General features: G+C 38.4%; 1 protein-coding gene across 1 annotated transcript in view; it reads right to left on the bottom strand.

The window, feature by feature from the left end:
• Positions 1 to 17742, bottom strand: part of SVEP1 (sushi, von Willebrand factor type A, EGF and pentraxin domain containing 1) — a 154551-nt gene extending 136809 nt beyond the window's left edge. Inside the window, exons 1-3 of the mRNA XM_087716154.1 lie at positions 17088 to 17742; positions 8324 to 8579; positions 6544 to 6720 (exon numbers count right to left, since the gene is read on the bottom strand). Of these exons, the coding sequence (XP_087572280.1) occupies positions 6544 to 6720; positions 8324 to 8579; positions 17088 to 17624 (970 nt within the window). The 5' untranslated portion in view covers positions 17625 to 17742. The remainder of the gene's footprint in view (positions 1 to 6543; positions 6721 to 8323; positions 8580 to 17087) is intronic.
• Between the last annotated feature and the right edge of the window lie 1925 nt (positions 17743 to 19667).

Here is a 19667-nt window from a genome sequence, read left to right as displayed (position 1 = left end):
TATTGGTAACTGCATTTGGATAACTGAAGTCCAAAATAAAATATCAAATGATTTACTTTTAAGTCTTGTTTTACAAACAGAAGCATTCTAAAAACTTTTCTTAAAACTTCAGCTCCTTTAATTTTGCTGTCTGGGAATGATGGGGGTTGTAATCAGGCACATCTGGAAAGCAGTAGGCTAATTTACTACATTAAGTCACTCTTGAAAAAAAGAAAAGAGAGAAAAACTATTTCTAGGCAGTTGAATGATTACACTCTTTGGATAAGATACAGAAATATTATTTGATACGTCTTGCCATATTACAACAAAAGGCAGTTATAAAAGTCATCAAAAGTTCAAGCAAAGACAATTATTGGTTTCCATCCAGTAATGTGGACTCATCCATCAGATTTTTAAGAAGTATTATTTTAACAGTTGTAAAGATTCAAAACACTGCTAAAAAGCTGGCATCAAGCCAGCCTGTATATGTAAGAAATTATGCAGATGTATGTTTTCTGAAAATAATATGTAAAGTGATAAAATGCTTGTTTTTCATTTCCTATCAGTGATCTTTGCATACTTATGACAAACTTTATCAACAAAATTTGTGTTCACCATAAAATATTTATTATTGTGCAGCCTAAACAATGATTTAGGCCTCCAGTGTACATACACCACACAGCCAAACTGCAATGCATCTGGCATACTTGCAGTATTTATTACAAAATATTTCTCCAACCCCTCTAACTGAAAGCACTAGTAGTACACTCAATATAAGAGTAGGCAACAATGGCCACTTTATGACCTGAGGACTTCAACTCCCAGAATTCCCAAGCAGCATGGGGCTGACGTTGCCCACTCCTGCTCTATATTACTGAAAAGCAAACTTAACTGTGAGTAATTTCAGTGTTGCCCCACCTCATCTTTGGATTTCCCCGCACAAAAACATATTATTAAAGGATGTTATCACCCTGTGGATGTGCAGTGATGGAAAGGATCAGTTAGTGATGGAGTCAGAATTTTAATTGGAGAGGATGAGGGCAAAATCTTATTAATGTTTCAAAATCATGCTATATTAACAGGTGCAGGCTAGCTGGGATAAGATTAACATACTTTTTCAACAATGGTGATGACCATGATTACAGAGACTTGTGATAGATGTTAGGAGACTATTATATAATAAGCATTTCAGAAAAAGCCATGTATTTTTATGTGGAGGCCCTGAGGCAGTTGCTTTTAATAAAGATCTTCAATTAAAATTAGTGGATTTATATGCTAGAGCAGGGGTGGAGAACGATGGCCCTTTTATGACTTGTGGACATGCTGGCTCAGGAATTCTGGGAGTTGAAGTCCACAAATCATGAAGGGGCCATCGTTCCCCACCTCTATACTAGAGAAAGAGTGAGCTTCTCTCAGATGCAAATTGCCATAAATGAATTAGGAAAAGAACTATAAGAAATTCATGAAACTGAACAATTGTTATCAGCATCATGCTACTCATGGAGACCTTCAATTGGATGTTATGGGCTACATTATGAAAGTTGATTGATGAACATTCTAATAACTGGATTTGATGCAGAATTTTCTCCTTTTAGTACTGGTATACTAAAGAGAAATCTAGGGCGAATTAGAATTGATTTTGTATGAGCCAGTCAGAATTGAACTCCTGGCTGTGGGCAGAGTTAACCAGGAGTACTGCATTCTAACCACACTGTGCCAGCACAACTGTTACAGCTGTTACTGCTGGCACCGCTATGATTCCTAGAGACACTGCTAACTTTAGGTGTACCTTAAGCCCATTATGAATTAGTTGGGTTCAGATGCAATGAACCATTACTTTCTTGCTAAGGGTCAATTCTCACTAAGGTAATCAAGTTGAATGTTGCAGCAGGAGTAGGAAGAGTAGGAATAAGAAGAGTATTATTTTGACTTTGTTCTTCTGGACTTCAAGGATTAGCTTCAGACCAATCTCCAGGACACCTGCTAACTGATTAAGAAAACCTTTAGGAGATACAAGGTAACTTGAAGGAGGTAAGGATCCAAGAGATTTAATAAGGTCTGAGGGATTCTTAAAATTGGATGCTTTGGCTAGAACAACCAGATATACTTTCTGATTTTTAAAGAAAACATTGTGTTTTTTCTCCTGATAACTGGGAAGATCATATCTGTTAACTTTACTAAAGTATGTTATAAAGCAATGGGACATCCTTATAATAGGTAGGTTAAATCAGGTTTGCTTTCTGGGTTAAAACCAGGTTCTTATTTAAATGGGCAAAGTAGTGTTTTTCCTCAGAAACCCAAAGTAGATGCCACTGACCACTCCACAACCATTTCATGTGATTAGTTTGGCATTGTCTACACATTATTATAATTCTGTACCTGACTAGAGAGTATCCAGGTACAAAATGAACTTGGTGAAGCGAACAGAAAAACATTAGCCAATGTTTGATCAATATTTTGTACTGCTCTGTATTGATCCTTCAATTATATAAGACCTTTACCATGGCAACAGATGGATCTGATTACGAGGTAAAGAATGTCTTAGAGTAGAGGATGCCCACACTTATCTAATCAGCAAGAGGTGAATAATAAAGAAACTGAAGAAAAAAGGATTTCGTCACCTGCACTTCAGTTTATACTAGCTCACAGGTTTAAAATCTATGTTGTTGCCATGGGTGGGTGCTGGTTTTTTTTTTCTATATTGTGTTTTTATTGTTTATAAGCCACCTATAGTTGCTGTGAGCTAGTAGGCAGCTATTTACTTTTTTAAAAATAAATAAAATCTGTTTAGGGTGAATAGGGGACCTTGCTAATGGTCTAAAGCTACAACCGTTTCAGTGTTTCCTCTGTGGTACAATCTGTATTATATGGGAGATTTTCTATATTTAGCAACTTTTAATGTATACACTTGATTTTAGCTGATAGGGTCTAGGGAATTTTTAGTTTGTTTCTATTTCCAAAAACATCTTGATTTTAGTTATATTTTGAGCAGTGGTGGGTTGCTACCAGCATTACTAACAGTTCGCTGAGAGCGCACCAGACGCGTGCTGCACGTCTTTGCGCAATTAAATAAAAATTACTCAGAAAAAAAGGAAAACAGCTGAGAAGCGGCATTTTAATCTGCCTCCCCGGATCACCTGGGCTTCAGAAGCTGAAATAAAGGTAGGTATAACCCAGGGGCGGGTGGGCAGGGCCATTTTCAAAGGAACATAGAACCGGTTCGCTCTTTGTTTGAAGGCAGCACTACCAGTTCGGTAGAACCGGTCAGAACCAGTAGGAATCCACCTCTGATTTTGAGATTAGATTATCCAGTTTAATGTAGTATGAGATTTTTGGCGGATTGCTTTTGGCTTTGTTTTTGTTGGAGTTTTATTTTTGGTAGTTAAGTTTCTTGTGTTATCATATAAAGTAAAGCATAACATTTCAATACATAAAAAGAGAAAGTAAAATGTCTAAAAGTTATGAAAGGATATAGAAGACTTTCCCTTTCTGCCAAAGAGTGCAAAATTTAGAGCAGCTGCTAGAATATATAAAAAAACCTGCTAACATTTCAAAAAAAGAGACTTCACCCAAATATTTCTTAAAAATAAACTGTTGTTTATAGTTTTACTAGATCTGTTTTTCATCTTTCTAGAAAAAAGAGCTCAAGATAGCTTGATGGAACATGCAGGAAAAGTCCATTGAGATGATTCCTAAAATATGTACTACCACATTGTCCAAGACTTCCCCAGACAACTCCCAACAAACCTAAATGAACCATCCCAGCCTCTTCATTTGGAAGATGCAGACATATTTTAGGCACATATACTTGATATACTAAGCTGATCACACAATCCAAATAACTTTTTCGATACACTTTTTTACACAATATTGCACAACTGCCTTGCATTTCAAAGGGGATCTCAATCTCTTTCCTCCCTCTCATTTTATCCCTCATTCCCCCAGTATTGGGGTGAATGGTGGAGTAGATGGTTCAAACATCTACTCCTTATAAATAAAATTGGCTGTCCTACTTTATTTGGAATGAGATATTTTTGAACAAAAACTAAAAGCAGAATCAAAAGGATACAGCAGAGAGAAAGAACTTACAGTCCTCCAATGGTTGGAATGCAACCCCAATCAGCACAGCTGATGTTCAGGAATGATAGAGGATATAATTCCATGCTTACTGTAGAACTAACCTTCTCTGCTTCATTATAGTAGATAGTAAATGAAACATCACTTATGTTAAATTTTGATCCAATGCACTATAGTCTTACCTGTTCTAGACAGGATCTATGAAGATTATAACTATGCCAGCAGAATTATGTATTTCATCATCTTTTAGCCCAAAGAAATTCACTTTGCAGCTTCCATATAATAAATAGATTTTTAACATGCAGTCTTTGAAATAATAATTTAATTTGGTATGATTGGAAAAGTGTACATAATATTGTCAGGAATGCATTCATCTGTTTATTCAATTGTGTAAAAGCCAAGAACCATACATGCTGTTTTATCAACATTATCTATATACTGGAGAGTCAAAATGCCATGTTAAGATTGCTAGGAAAGTGATGCATTTGTTTACTTCAAAGGTACAATATCAGTTTTTCTGAATCTGCAATGAAACAAACAAACAAACAAACAAACAAACAAACATACATAGTATACCTGTTTTACAGGTAGTCCTCGACTTACAACCAAAATTGAGCCCAGGATTTCTGTTGCTAAGTGAAACATTTGTTAAGTGAATTTTGCCCTATTTTACGCCTTTCTTGCTACTGTTGTTAAGTAAATCACTGCATTTGTTAAATTAATAACATAGTTAAGTGAATCTGGCATCTCCATTGTGTTTCCATGTCAGGTGGTTGCAAAAGGTGATCACATGACCCTGGGACGGGACACTGCAATCTTCATAAATATGAACTCGTTGCCAAGCATTCAAATTTTGATCATGTGACTGTGGGAATGCTGCAATGGTTGTAAGAGTGAAAAACAGTCCTAAGTCGCTGTTTCAGTGCTGTTGTAACTTCAGTCACTATATGAACTCTTCTAAGTTGAAAACTACCTGTATTCTATTTTACTATCTTTGCTAGTGTCAGAAATACCTGGAGATTTTGATGTCCATCTTTTTGGATTCAGTCATACTCCATTACTATGCTTTGCAGCATAGGATATTTTATACATTAAAACCTAAAGCAGTATGATTAATAAGCCATTCAATTCTTTGCTTAATATTGTCCTGCAGCACTACCCGTTAAAACCTCCAAGCAATTTTCCCTGCTAAGGGTCACTAGTGGCCTTCCATTTTTTTAAAGGAGCTGTAGCAATTGGAAAAAGACTATGCTATGTTTGCAAGACCCATAGTGGCAGGTGGCAATCACAGCTAGGAGAGCCTTTGCACAACTTATTGTATGCCAATTGCAGTCTCTCCTGGATCAGGAGTCCCTGAGCTCAGCCATTTAAGCTCATCTTACAGCTGGACTACTGTAATGCGCTCTACATGGGGCTACCCTTGAAGAGCTTTTGGAAGGTACAGCTGGTGCAGTGTGCAGTTGTGTTTGAAACAGTATTTTCCTTAAGTAGACAATCACCAGTCAGCATTTTCATTCATTTTTGGCTTTCGGAATGGCCCATTCCCCTTTTTATTTTTCTTACTCCTACCTAGCCCATGATTACCAACACCTAGGAGAACATTTTCTTTCTGGCATTGCATTCATTCAGAAAACTGGTCAAATTTTCTCAGAACTCCTTCTATGATTATCACAATTCACTGGAGCCTATCATGTAAATTTTTCTAACCTATAGATTTCACTTTCATATACACCCATAACAGCCTAGATAAACCAATCTACTTGTCACATGACATATTTTAACTAGAAGCACCAAAAGTCCATTTTTGCCCCAAGTGTGTTTATGTTACTTTATGCAAGCTAAGATCTCTACTGTGGAGACAAACTTGCAAGGCAATATACTGCTACTGATATCTAGCCAGTTAAGAAATCCATGAAGTGTATTGACTCTCAAGATGTATCTAATTAAATACTGACAATATTTACAAGGACATGCAAATTATATAAAACCAATAATTATATATCCAGCTAAATAAAAATCTGAATCTGAATGATGGTTTGGGTCTACTGATGTTCAAGATGGGGCACTCCAAAGATGATGATTTCTCACAATTTCCATAAATAAGAAACCCAAGTTTTCCATCAACATACTCACTAGACACTGCAGTACAGGCAAATTCTTTGATGGATATTTATATGATGAGTGGGGGTTTTGTGAGAGCTATATGCATTACATGTAATTTGTAAAGTCAAATTTAACATACTAAAACTCTAAGCATGGAAATCGCATACAAAAATAAGGAGCTATGAGCCATTTGGCTGGCTAAATATTCAGGTTTGGACTTTGGCTATTACAGACATCTCTTGAATGTATTATACGTTCTGTAAAACCATTCAATCTGTTGGTACAATAAGTATGGGGCTGGGATATACAGCACTGGGAAGCTTTGAACAACATTGCCAAACCCAGGTCTGATACAAAATATAATAGAAGAAAATAGTTACTAACCTGTACATTCATGCTGTAGTCCTTTGCCATAGTATCCCTTTTCACAGATACACTCAAAGTGTCCTGTGTGAGTACCACACTTGCAGCTTGCCATGGTATCACAACAATTTTCAGTCCCCTCACAAAGATAGGAGCAGTATGCTATATCTTCCTGAATGTAACTTCCAGAAGGCAAGTCTGTAATTAGGACATTTGGGAGGACAGGATAGGGGTTCCAAATAAATAAGCAAATAAATAGTTAGAGACATCTATTCATTTAAAGTTTTTTTAAATTGACATTTCATTGAAATGCAAAAGTAAGCTAAATCCCCATAGGTAAAATTACTGAAACAATGCTAATTATTTTAAAATCCATTTATCTTTCCTGTTCAAGCAGATATTGATGAGAATAAGAGATCAATTAATTTCCAATGATAGTTCTGCTCCATTTCATTAACACTTGGAAATCTGCATTTGCGAATTAATTTCCATGGATACAATGTTCTTTTTATTCTTCTATGCAAACGTTATTATAATAAAACTGAGATACAGAAGTCCTCTCATTGAAACGTTATTGTATCTATCTAGAAAGCAACGTTCTATTCTTAAAAGATGGAAAACAATTGAGGCATTTTAATGATTTTGTCCTGCAAAAGCCACATTGTATTCCTTCATTAAACTATACATTTTAATATTTTGTTTTATCTGACATTACCCAGTAAATTAATCAAGTAAAGTCTCTTGAACATATGGTTAAAATGAGTTCTGTAGACTTTAATACTGTGCAAACATTTATTGTCTAATCAAGATATTCAAAGAGAAAGTTCCAAAAGTATCTGACTTTTTGCATTTTATAAAATTTTCAGGTTTTGTATTTATAAAATGCAATTCATTTTTTTACAATTCTGAAAACTTACACAAGTTTAAAAATATATCTGGTATAGTTGGTTTATTCAATGTAGAAATATTGTATATTGAGTAAAGGAGGAAGCATGATTTAATGGGTTGTTTAAGTGGTAAGACATAGAGGCAAAATAAAGTGAATGGATTATTCAGAACTACAAAAATAAGGTATCGTGAAAACTTCATTTTTACTATAGGAGATTAGGGTGATTGGTCACAAATATTCTTCTTGAACCTGCCACACACACACACGATATTCCCATGTGTATTGAAAGACATTTAATTACAATCAGAAGAATTATTTTAAAATCAAAATGAACACCTTACTTTAAAAATAACTATAATAGCATTTGGGCAAAGGATAAGGTTGAGTTTCACAATGTTATGCTTGCATAATGAATATCTTCCAGTTAATCTATTACAGGTAAGCCTCGACTTGTAACAGTTCATTTAGTGACCGTTCATAGTAACAATGGCATAAAAGTGACTTCTGACCATTTTTCACACTTACAACACTGCAGTATTTCCATGGCCACATGATTAAAATTTGGACACTTGGCGTATTTATGACGGTTGCAGTGTTCCACGGTCAAATGATTCCCTTTTGCGACCTTCTGACAAGCGAAGTCTATGGTAAAGCCAGATTCACTTAACAACCATATTACTAACTTAAGAACTGCAGTGATTTCTGAACAGCTGTGGCAAGAAAGGTTGTAAAATGGGGCAAAACTCACTTAACAACTGTATTGCTGAGCAATAGAAATGTCAGGATCAATCATGGCCGTAAGTCGAGGACTACCTGTACAGGAGTATAGGCTATATATTTCAAATTCAGATTATATATTATCCCCAAACTTGAAAGCACACAGATAATCAAAGCCAGACCTAGATCCAATACCTTCATGGAGAGCTCTGCGTGCTAAAGCTTCAAACTCTGCAAAACTGTGGAGCAAGTAACAGTGTTCCTCCTTTGGGTGAGAAGCCATGTCATTCAGCTCTCTGATATTGCCTTGCCATATCCCAAATGTGAAGATTTCTACTCCAAAGTCACGCAAAGATGCTGCAACGGGACGAGGATCCCCTCCATTGGAATATCCATCCGTAATCAAAAATATTACTTTGGTAGCATTTACGCGGGAGTGAACCAATATTTGCTAGAAAAAGAAGAAGAAGAAGAAAGGGGAGGGCAGGGAAAAATCAAGAACTATCAAGTTGGTGACCTGTTCATGGGTTTTTCTGCCAACATCCGCTCTCTTTTTTTATACAATTTTGTTTTTGGAAGGACTACTGTAAGATCAACATTTCTGAGAGAAACAGAGTATAATACAGAATGGAATAATACTTTTTGGATAGTGGTGAAAGCTCCCCACCCCGCACTCCCAATCACTGGTGGTGGTCTACTCCTTTCCCTTTTCTGATCATACCACAGCGGGGCAATAATACAAAATCGTTTGACACTGCCTTTGTTGGAAATGTTTTTTTTTTCTCCTTAGTTTCCACTACAGCTTATACAGTTCTGGTGATTTACCCATTTAAGCTAAATATATTCAAATGATTTAACATTTAAAGACCAAGTTATACATATTTCAAGTTACAGCAAGCTTTTACAAATTATTTCTAAAGGAAAATATTATCCAATTTCCTCACTTCCACTGTTCTTCCTGGAAGGCTCTTGTGACACATAACATATATTTGGACCCATGGGGATGGTGGGTAACCAAAATGGCAGTGATATGGGGCAAACAGGCAGGTGGGGAGAATTGAAGGCAGCCTCTTGCCTTGGGGCTGGGAGGGACCAAGCTGGGAATGGCTTGAATTAGGGTAGGTGCTTGCTTAACAGTCATATAGGACTCCCAATGACAGCAACATGGACTAGCCAAATTGCAATCATTTAAGCCAAGAGTGAAATCCACTTACCTTTGCTATCGGTTCGGTAGCAATGTGAGCACACGGAGGACTTCCTCTGTGCATGCGCAGGCCCTCCCGCACATGCGCAGAGCGTCAAAAGGGTAGAGTCTCCTGCTTGGGCAGCGGGTTGGAGTAGATGACCTGCAAGGTCCTTCCAACTCTGTTAATCTGGTTTCATTTATTTTACTACCGGTTCGGGCGAACCAGTAGTATTTTTACTACTGGTTTGGGTGAACCAGTCTGAACCGGTAGCATTTCACCCCTGATTTAAGGGCAGCAATCATGTGATATTTCATTTAACAACTATTTTGTTTAGCAATGGAGTTGCTAGTTCCACTGCTAAGTGATCATTAAGAGAGGACTACCTGTACATTTAATTTTCTTATATGATGGATAGCCAGCTATATAAATTTGAATAATAAAGTAAAATAAATAAATTACCAAAGAAACTTTTCTTCTTTTCTTTTCCAAATTATTTCTATATTCACACTCTTTCTGTCAGCTTTTTTTGTCCTACTGCTGTTTCTTAAGAACAAGCATTTTTTTCTGTAGAAATCATACAGAATTACATATTACTTCATTTTTCATTTGATATAAGTTTTAGGTTAGGCAAATAAGCTTTGAATATTGGTTAAATATGCATTTTACTAAATTTAATTTGATTTAAATAAAAACTAAAAACTGTAACCTATCAAACTACTCCTGTTTTTAAAAAGGAGTAAATTTAATCATGTAGCAATGCTTAACGATTGTGAAGGTTTGAGGTTAAACATGCCTGAATCAGTTTTGTGCTTATTCAACAATGTATATATACATCTCTCTCTCTAAGAGATTTATTGGAAGTTTTAATAGGTATGAGCAGGGATATTTTGGAGAAGATACTTCATGTTAAACATGATTGCCAAAATCTACACATAAGAAGAATGGAGAAAGAGCTTCAAAATGCTTGAGCCTCCTTCATACATGGAATAAAATATAGTTTGCCTTTTTTTAAAAAAGCAGCAACCATTTCAACTGTATTAGGATTTATCTCAATCTTTCGTTGGTTTCTAATCTCAAAATGTTAGGAAACTGTACTTTCAATTGTAACAGCCATAGCCATAGGAGGTTCTGAGGGGTGTAAGGAAATTTGGCATTGTCTCTGCAGTCATAATTTAGTTATCCTAAATTTTAACTGCAAAATAAAGAGATATATTACAATTATTTAAACATGCAGAATGCTGTATTTACCAGACAAGTTTTCAAATAGATCAAGACGTTTTTATGCCATTCAAATTGGTCAGAAGTAGTCTTTGGAGAGGGGACTTTCCTGAAATAACTCAGTTAGTGTATAAAGAATTTATTTATTAAATAAGAATGCATTCCCTACTTCTTGACTGTCAGTATACGTACTGAAATTGTTGGTGGGATGAAATTACTTAGGGACTATTCCCCCCTCCCCTCAAAATGCTGTTTTCTTCAAAAACAGTTGAACAACATTTTTTGTAACTTGTAGTGTCTGCTTCTTTGGTGGTACTGCAAATTGTAGGAAGTAAATAATTTAGGAGAGAATCTCTTCATAGGCAAGGCCATGGTGGAGAGTAGAGTAAAGGAAATAAGATCATGGAAATGTGCAAGAAGCTTAGAAAGTAAGAACAAATATCTGAAGAAAGATATCACACACTGAGTACATTTTTGCACAGTAGAATTATTGCATGAGGCAAAAAGCCTGATCTACGACATGAGCAGGTGATATAAAGCAAGTTAGAGTAATCAAAATCACAGATGATTTTACACTTGAACCAGAGGACACATTCACATGGTTTAGAATGCTAAAATGTTTTAGGTTTTTACTAGTTAGTAAAGGTAGAAACTATAGTCAGAAAATAAGCCTACATAAACTCTAAAGCAAATAATATGCTCAGCTGTAGGGAATAGCAAAATACTTAGCAATAGCACTTAGACTTATATACCGCTTCACAGTGCTTTACAGCCCTCTCTAAGCGGTTTACAGAATCAGCATATTGCCCACAACAATCTGGGTCCTCATTTTACCAACCTCAGAAGGATGGAAGCAGTGGTGAAATTCTAATTTTTTTTACTAATGGTTCTATGGGCATGGCTTGGTGGTGGGGTCCTGGGACTGAGTGAGCATGGCCAACTCGATGTCACTCATGGCCATGCCCACTTAGTCACATGTCACCACCATCACCAAGCCACACCCACAGAACCCAGTAGGAAAAAAATGTGTGTATGAGTCCATTCACAGCGGAGCTGCTGCTCCCTTTATGGTCCCTCCCGTCCCCCTCCCTCCCGGGGGTTGAAGTACCTTAAAGGGACAGTTGCCGCAGCTCTGCTGTGAATGGAGGGAGAAATGTTTGGATTGTCTCTGCTGCATTTAACCTTGCATTCTGTGGCAGAGACAATCTGAACAATTTCCCCTCCATTCACAGCAGAGCTGCTCCCTTTATGGTCCCCCCTCAGCTCCCTCCCTCCCTGGATATACCTTAAAGGGACAGGCTGCAGCAGCTCTGCTGTGAACGGAGGGAGAAACATTGAGATTGGGTGGGTGGGTGGAGCAGCAGGAAGAGGTGAGCAGTGATAGGGCAACCAGGTAGGCATGGGCGGGGCCACCAAAGATTTTGCCACCGGTTCAGAGAACTGATGCCAATTGTCCCTACTGGTTTGGTAGTTTGATAGTTTGAGCCTGGTGAGATTCAATCTACCAAACTGCTGGCAGCTGGCAAGCAGCAGAAGTAGCCTGCAGTACTACATTCTAACCACTGCACCACCGCAGCTCAGAATAGATAGGATGTATGATACAAGGAATTTATAATAAATTATGAAACTGATTGAGTATATCATCTAAAAGTGTCCATCAACAAAGGACGGAAAGGACTAGAAAATGAGCAATTTATCCCATGGATAAATTATTACCCATCAAGCACATAAGAAAGAGTTTATTGAGAATGATTATTCTGAGGAAAAGAAAAACATGTCCACAATAAAAAAAACATGCACGCTTACAATATTCTGGCTAAGAGACACTTTTTAAAATATATATTAAACTGAACCAAGTGGGAAAAATATACTTTTGTGGCTGGCTGCTTCCAATGTGATAATATTAACATATGAACATATTAAAAATGATTACCAGAGTTTTATGAATAAATCAAACCAATAAGTACCATATTTTTTGAAATATAAGACGCACCAAGATTTTGAAGAGGTAAATTAAAAAAAAAATGTACTCTGCAGATTTCCCAAACCTTCTGCATGCCTCATTTTTTGTGAAAAACGGGGCATGCAGAAAGTTTGTGGGGCCTGTAAAGTGCTCCTGGGGGTTGCCCCCCCCAAAAACGAGCAAAAAGGCTTATTTTTTTGCAAAAATGGGCCTGGTTTTTGCTTTAAAAAGGGCATGCATAGCCTTTAGGAGGCTTGTAGAGTGCTCCTGGGGGCTGGGGCAGATTCTTGCCCTCCTCAGCCCCCAGGAGCACTCTACAAACCTCCTAAAGGCTATGCACATCCATTTTTGTGAAGGGGGCATCTTTTACACTGAATACACTGCTGTACTCAGTGTATAAGACGCACCCACATTTTTCACTCTTTTTGGGGGGGAAAGGTGTATCTTATACTCCAAAAATATGGTAACAAATAATTCCTATGAATTTTTGCTCATGCACTATATCCTCTTTGGCCCAAGGTTTTCAGTCCTATGGAAGATAAAGAGAGTGGCAAATGAGAAAAAACGAGGTGGAGGGGCTTCAGTAAGGATTTTTACTGGAGTTGGCCATTTACATAGATAAGATAGGGAATCTGGTCACTGCGAAAAAATTACGGGCATTTCTACTTTTTTCTTTATTTGATTTTCCTTTTTGGTTGAACCATCTTAAATTTACAGTTCTATTTCTTTCTGAAGTATAAGGTACTTAAAATGCTGAAGCAATGTTTAAAATTTCCTTCAAATTCTTCTTAGACAGTCATCTCTTTTACAATTAATTAACCATGCAATTAAGTTCCTCTATCATCATGTAATTGATTAACCTGTCAGGACAAAGTATGTTTTTTCAGTAAATATTTCTCTTAACCAAAATGGAAAAGCTGAAGTATTTTCCTTTCTAGTGCCACTTAAAAAGATAACTAATTGCAGTTGTCTTTAGCTGGACCACTAAGCAACAATAAAATCAGTGCCTTTGTTTTTTTTATTGTAGAATGTAATTATACTTTCCAGGAAAGAAGTGCTAAAATAACTTAGGGGCTCTCCTTGGCCTCTAAAGACAAATTTCTTAAAAATCAAAAACCAATCACTCTACAAATTAAAGTTGTATTTAGAGCAAGGGTGGATAACTGATGATAATGGTATCAGAAAATCACAATTCTGCAGCAAATGTATATATTTAATTAGTAATCAATTATCTTAGCCCCTTTATGTTTCCTGACAAATTTTGACTGAGGTCATTCACATATCCAAATAACATTATCCTTTCTTTCATCTTGTGTGTAAATTTTAACTAAAAGAGCACTGCTATGTGAACTTCTTTCTTCTCTACTGAAGTATTTATAATACTTACATGGCTTCTAGAATTGTGCATGCTTTGAACATTCTTTGGAAGAGATGACTCTTTATAACCTGAGTGACTGAGAAAAAAGCAGCTGCTTTACATGAGTCAACTCATTAAAGGAGCTTTGGCTTTAAAGAGTCACATAAAAAGCAAGTGCATTTTTCTCAGGAATCTGTACAAGACTGAAGCTGTAATCTGGCCTGCAAAAAATGTCCTATTTGGCTAGAAAAACAGTGGAATCTTTCCCATCAAAAAGATAAGCGTAGCTTGAGCTTGAAAATAGAAGACAATGGTGCAATTTTTCATAGGAAGAAAATAAAGATGGTTATTAAAGTGTAAGTTCTTCTATTTCCTCAGTAAATTTGGTATAATAATAGTATTATTTGGTCGGTATATATAGCAAACTTTGCAAAACAGCTTTATTATCTTAATTATTTCAATATGCTATTAATGTTACACCTCCCTATACATACTGAGCACATCGGTATGTTATGATAAATGAGGATAATAAAATTACTTTTGAATTGGGATCCTTGGCTTCTTCCTCTCCTCCTAAAACTGAGTCAAAACCTAGTTTGAAAATAATACTACTGTAATGTTTGGTTTTGTTCTGCAAGTCCCTCTGCCAAGAGAAAGCAAGCAGCACACTTGCTCTTTACTTATGCCTAAAACAAGACAATCAATATATAACACCATTAAGAAAACAAATAATTTCTGTTATCATATTTTCCAGGTCTACATATTTCTTTTAATTTGTCTTTATCCAAGCTACAAAATTGCATTTGTTGAAGAAATTCAAACTGCATGGGCAAAAATTGATTTCTGAAAAAGCCTTCTTCTGTGTTCTATCCTGCATGGATGGCATCCTCCCATAAAGTATGAATAAAGCTTAAATAAATTAACTTTCCCTAATCTGAATACAAAATTTTAAACCTAGTTCTCTATTGTCTTCTTTCCTGGCATATATAAAAGAATGAAAGAAAGATGGATGTGTGCGTGTGTGTGTGTGTGTCCGTCCGTGTCCTATAATCAATTTCCCTTCAGGATCAAGGACTACCTATATCCATAATTTGACTCTGGGTCCAGTTCAAACACTGAATTTCAGACCTTAATTTACAGATTCCTGTTTGCTATTTAATTTCTTTATTTTTTTTTATGCCTGGCACATGAGGTCAACACACAAACCCTGCTGTTTAAATAAGAATAGTCAACCAGCATCTATATAAATAGTCCTCCAAAAGTTGCTGAATTCCCATAATTTCTCACAACTGATTGTGCTAGCTAAGCTGATGGAAGCTAAATATCTGTAGGACAATATATGGTTTATCCTGCCAAAGACAATACTGTGTGCAAAGCACTTCAGAATGCATTGACCATATACAAAGCAGTTCAGCACTTGGCAGTGAAGAAGGCGGTACTCAAAACCTCTTGACAATTTTTTTTAAAGCCCTTTTAACCACTTTTATACCCTCCAGTATCCCTTCTGTATCCATATTTATTTCACTCATATTGGTCTGAAACTTGATGGAAGAAACATTTGGGAAAAACATTTCTCTGTGAAGAACAGCTGTGATGGAATGGAATAGACATCCTGTTACATTATGCTGTGGAGAAAATAAATGAAGTTATGTGGTTTGGCTCTGAATATATGAAATAAGGGTCACATTTTATATTTGTGAGGTATCTGAGATCAGAACTTCCAGGATAATTCTCTGAGACTAAAAACATCTGTGAGAAGATTGATTTAGATTAGGACTTTTTCTGTGAAAAGTGGGAGAAAGAGGTGTTTTTCCTAACTAGTTTATGGTAATAAAAACTGACCTGCCCCTCAAATGTTATTAATAATCAATCAGAAAAAAATGGATACCTCTATTGTATGTTCTGTGATGAAATAGAGATCTGTCACAACTTACTGGATAATATACTTATTAGTTGCTAAGCTGCCACTGTATTTGCTTTTTTTGCTTCCATACTTAATAGCATACAGGAGATTCTGATTAGGGAAGATGAGTGGAGAGAGTATTTATTATGTTGTCTCTTCTTGTATGATAGGAATTCTGTATAACATCATTAAAAATCACCCAATCCACCATCATTTTTCATTAAAAAAAGAAAAGACACTGAAAAACTACGAACTGCCAATGTCACAGCTTGTTCTACTCAAGTTCTCCTGCAAAAACACTACTTTCTTACAAATGTAAAAATGTATACAAATTTCGTATTTTGCATTATCTGGGATGGCCCATTCAATCCCTTAATGGTGCTGCTGTCAGGAAACCAGATGGGGACGAATCACGTGGCCATCTTTATCCATCTCACAAGTGTCTCTAAAGATGGACTTTTCTGACCCAATTTTCCGAAAATATCAAACATTCAAGATGCAAATAAATATGGTATCCTAGAATGACCATTTTCTTCAAGCTGTAGATCAAGAATACACTGTCAGAATTCCCAAGTATTGATCATGCTGTGTGGAAATTTATTGAGTCTGTCAAGCATGGAAAAAGCTGCTATAGAAAGTTCATGCTTGGTATAGCCCTGCATAACTTTTTGAGCCAAAAGCATTCAGAAGTGGCAGCCAAAATTGGGTTAGGGAAGCCCATGCCATTTTTTTCAAAGTATTTAATTAGCAAAAACCAGACAGTCGCATGGAAACTGTTAATCTGCAGTTTTAATAGAACATGGATTTATAGCTTTAGTTATTATGTCAAGCTGACTAGATCAAGGCCACAAAAGGAGTACAGGTAGTCCTCGACTTACAACATTTCATTTAGTGACCATTCACTAAAATGACTTGTGACCATTTTTCACTTATGACCATCACAGCATTCCCCATGGTCCTGTGATCAAAATTTGGAAGCTGGGCAACTGGTTCATACTTGCACTGTCCCTGGGTCATTTGAACAACTTTTACAACTTTTTGACAAGCAAAGTCAATGGGGAAACCTGATTCACTTAACAACGGTGGCAAGAAAGGTCGTAAACTGGGGCAAAATTCATTTGACAACTGTCTCACTTAGCAATAGAAAATCTGGCCTCAATTGTGGTGCTAGTAGAGGACTACCTGTAATCAGAACTTGGCAGTGATTGGAACTCAAGTCTTCCTGGGTTCTAGTCCAGCACCGGAACAGGTCTAACGCAGGCCTGAAATAAACTGCGAGTTTTGATCCGGAGCTAGTAAATTAATTACAGATTAACCACAGCCAAACTTACCGCGGCTTGCTGGAAAGCCCCCTTGGTGTAAGTGCCGCCCCCTCGGTAGCCGATGGCCGGGATTTCACGGCTGAGTAGGGCGCACTTGTGCTGCCGCTGCTGCGCCCGCGTGGGAGGCGAGATGTAGTCCACGCGTGGCACCACGTTGTTCTTGGAGGAGAAGGTCACGATGGCCACCCGCGTGGCCGTCGGCACGACCGGGAAGTCGGAGAGCAGCTTCTTGACGAAGCGCAGCTCGCTGAGAAAGTTAGCCTGGCCCACGCTCGACGACTCGTCCACCAAGAAGACCAGTTCCAAGCGGCCGCTCTTCTCCCGCAGCTGCCTCACCTGCCGCTTGAAAGCCCGCCCGAGTTTCTCCACTTTGTTGCCCGCCGCCGCAGGCGATTCCGACAACAACGTCCCGGAGGCGACCGGCTTGAAGGGAGCCGAGAGCGCCGCTAGAGAACTCAAGTTAAAGGGGCGATACAGGCTGCGGGGCTGCGCGGGCGCCCACGCCAGAGCCCCACCGACCCACAAACACAGCCCCGCGAGCCACATCCCTCCGGTCTCGTCCGCCCGTCTACGATGAAGTCCCTTTTCCTCGAGTTTGCTCCCTTCTCCTCTCACGCCCTTTTTCCGACGGCTGGATTTAAGTCTCCCACTCGCTCCTACCGCGGCGCGCACGTGGCGAAGGCTGCGCGCGTTTGCCTCGGTTTGCCCCCCCCCTCGCAAGCCCTTCCCCGCAGCGCTCGAAAGGCAAAAAAAGGGGGGAGATATGAGTGTCTCTGAACCTCCCTTCTCTCCGCTACTCCCCCCCACCCCCGGTCCTCTTCCTCGCTCGGCCGAAGTTGTTGCTGCCTGAGATTCCTTGTCACCAGAGCCCCGCCGGTGTCTGCCAGGCTGTCAACATTCCCAACGCAAACACATCGGCACCGAGGCTTAAGCTCTGATTGATCCCATATGTCTGGCAGGCAGCACCGGACGGAGAAAAGGGAGGGGACGCGAGAAAGGGGACGGGGCTGGGGGGGGGGAGGAGAAGGCCCGCGACTCGATGGATGGATCCAGATACCAGGAGGGCCACGGTAATTGGAAACACTTTGTGCAACAATAACACGCTGCGGGAGGGGAAGGGGGGGCTGTTGGATAAGGGAAAACGGGAGGGGGGGTTGCTTTAGAGAATCCTAGGTTGCTTCCCGACGTCTCTTTATTGTAAGAGAGCCGAAGAATGGAATGTTACTTTCTTATCTGCAGCCAGAGGAATACCAGGTCAATTCAGTACTTCACCGAGAGACTTTTAACAGCCCAGCATTTCAGGATATTTTTCTTCTCTTACCTGACTGAGAGGCTTATCTGCACATGGCTATTCATCCTTAGTACATTAGCCAGAACCTGCCACAGAAAAAGAAAAATGGACAAAAACTATGCCCCTCCCTATTGCTGCTGTCTCCTGCTGCAACTTTTGAAGGAGTTTCCAGACAACGCTAGCCCTGGAAACTGTACTGACAAAGAGATCAGTACAGGTATTCCTCAACTTAACAACAGTTCATTTAGTGACCGTTCAAAGTTACAACAGCACTTTAAAAAGTAAGACCACTTTCACACTTATGACCCTTGCAGCATCCACCTAGTCATGTGATTTACATTTGGATGTTTGTATTTATGATGGTTGCAGTGTCTCGGGGTGTCCCTTCACTTCTGACAAGCAAAGTCAACGGGAAAGCCAGATTCACTTAACGACCATGTTGCTAACTTAACAGCTGCAGTGAATGTGGTCATAAGTTGAGGACTACCTATATTGCAGAAAGAAATACGTAACAGCTACAGCATACAGTGTGGTATTATGAGTACTTTTTGACTTATGGCTGGTGGTTTAGTGACTGTTTGAACTTAAGATGGACCCAGAAAAGGGACTTCCAACTTGAATTTGAGGTTTCAATGGCCAGGTCTTCTTCCCATAGGCATGTGACTTTAATTTATGACATTTTATCAGAAACTACCATTTACTTTTGGTTTCTGGTAAACAATGTCCTATATTGAACAGTGGATTTGCTTAACAACTGTGATGTTCGCTAAATAACTGCAGCAAAAAAGATCATACAATCAGGTGGGGTCACGTGCTGACCCCCTTAACGATTGCTACAACTACGAACAAAATTTCAGTCATAAATGGAGGACTACCTGTAGTATCCTACTGCACATTTAAAGACTTGGGAAGTTAGTTTACCATCTTCCATAAGCAAGCAGTTCTGTCTATGTCTCTTTGAGGGGTTCTTCTAGAAGAGTGCATAAGGAAACATAAGATTTGCTGTCCCCAATGCTAATCCATGTCCTGTTTCTTCAGAATCATTGCTGAAAGTGACTGAGTTTTCCCATTCAGCACATCACCAGTCAGTGGTAAAATATTTGCTAGTCTGGACAATGTGGCAGGAATACATGGATGGATCTCACTTCAGGACTCTGCCTCTGCCTGTATTCTCTCTAGGCTGATTTTTCTTGCTAGTCTGGACAATGTGGCAGGAATACATGGATGGATCTCACTTCAGGACTCTGCCTCTGCCTGTATTCTCTCTAGGCTGATTTTTCTTGCTTTTTCTGGAGCCA

The sequence above is a fragment of the Thamnophis sirtalis genome, unplaced genomic scaffold, assembly GCF_051295495.1.
Source record: "Thamnophis sirtalis isolate CommonGarterSnake01/CBP01778 unplaced genomic scaffold, rThaSir2_p1.2 scaffold_5, whole genome shotgun sequence".
Classification (NCBI taxonomy): Eukaryota; Metazoa; Chordata; class Lepidosauria; order Squamata; family Natricidae; genus Thamnophis; species Thamnophis sirtalis.
This window is presented reverse-complemented; position numbering and strand designations above follow the sequence as displayed.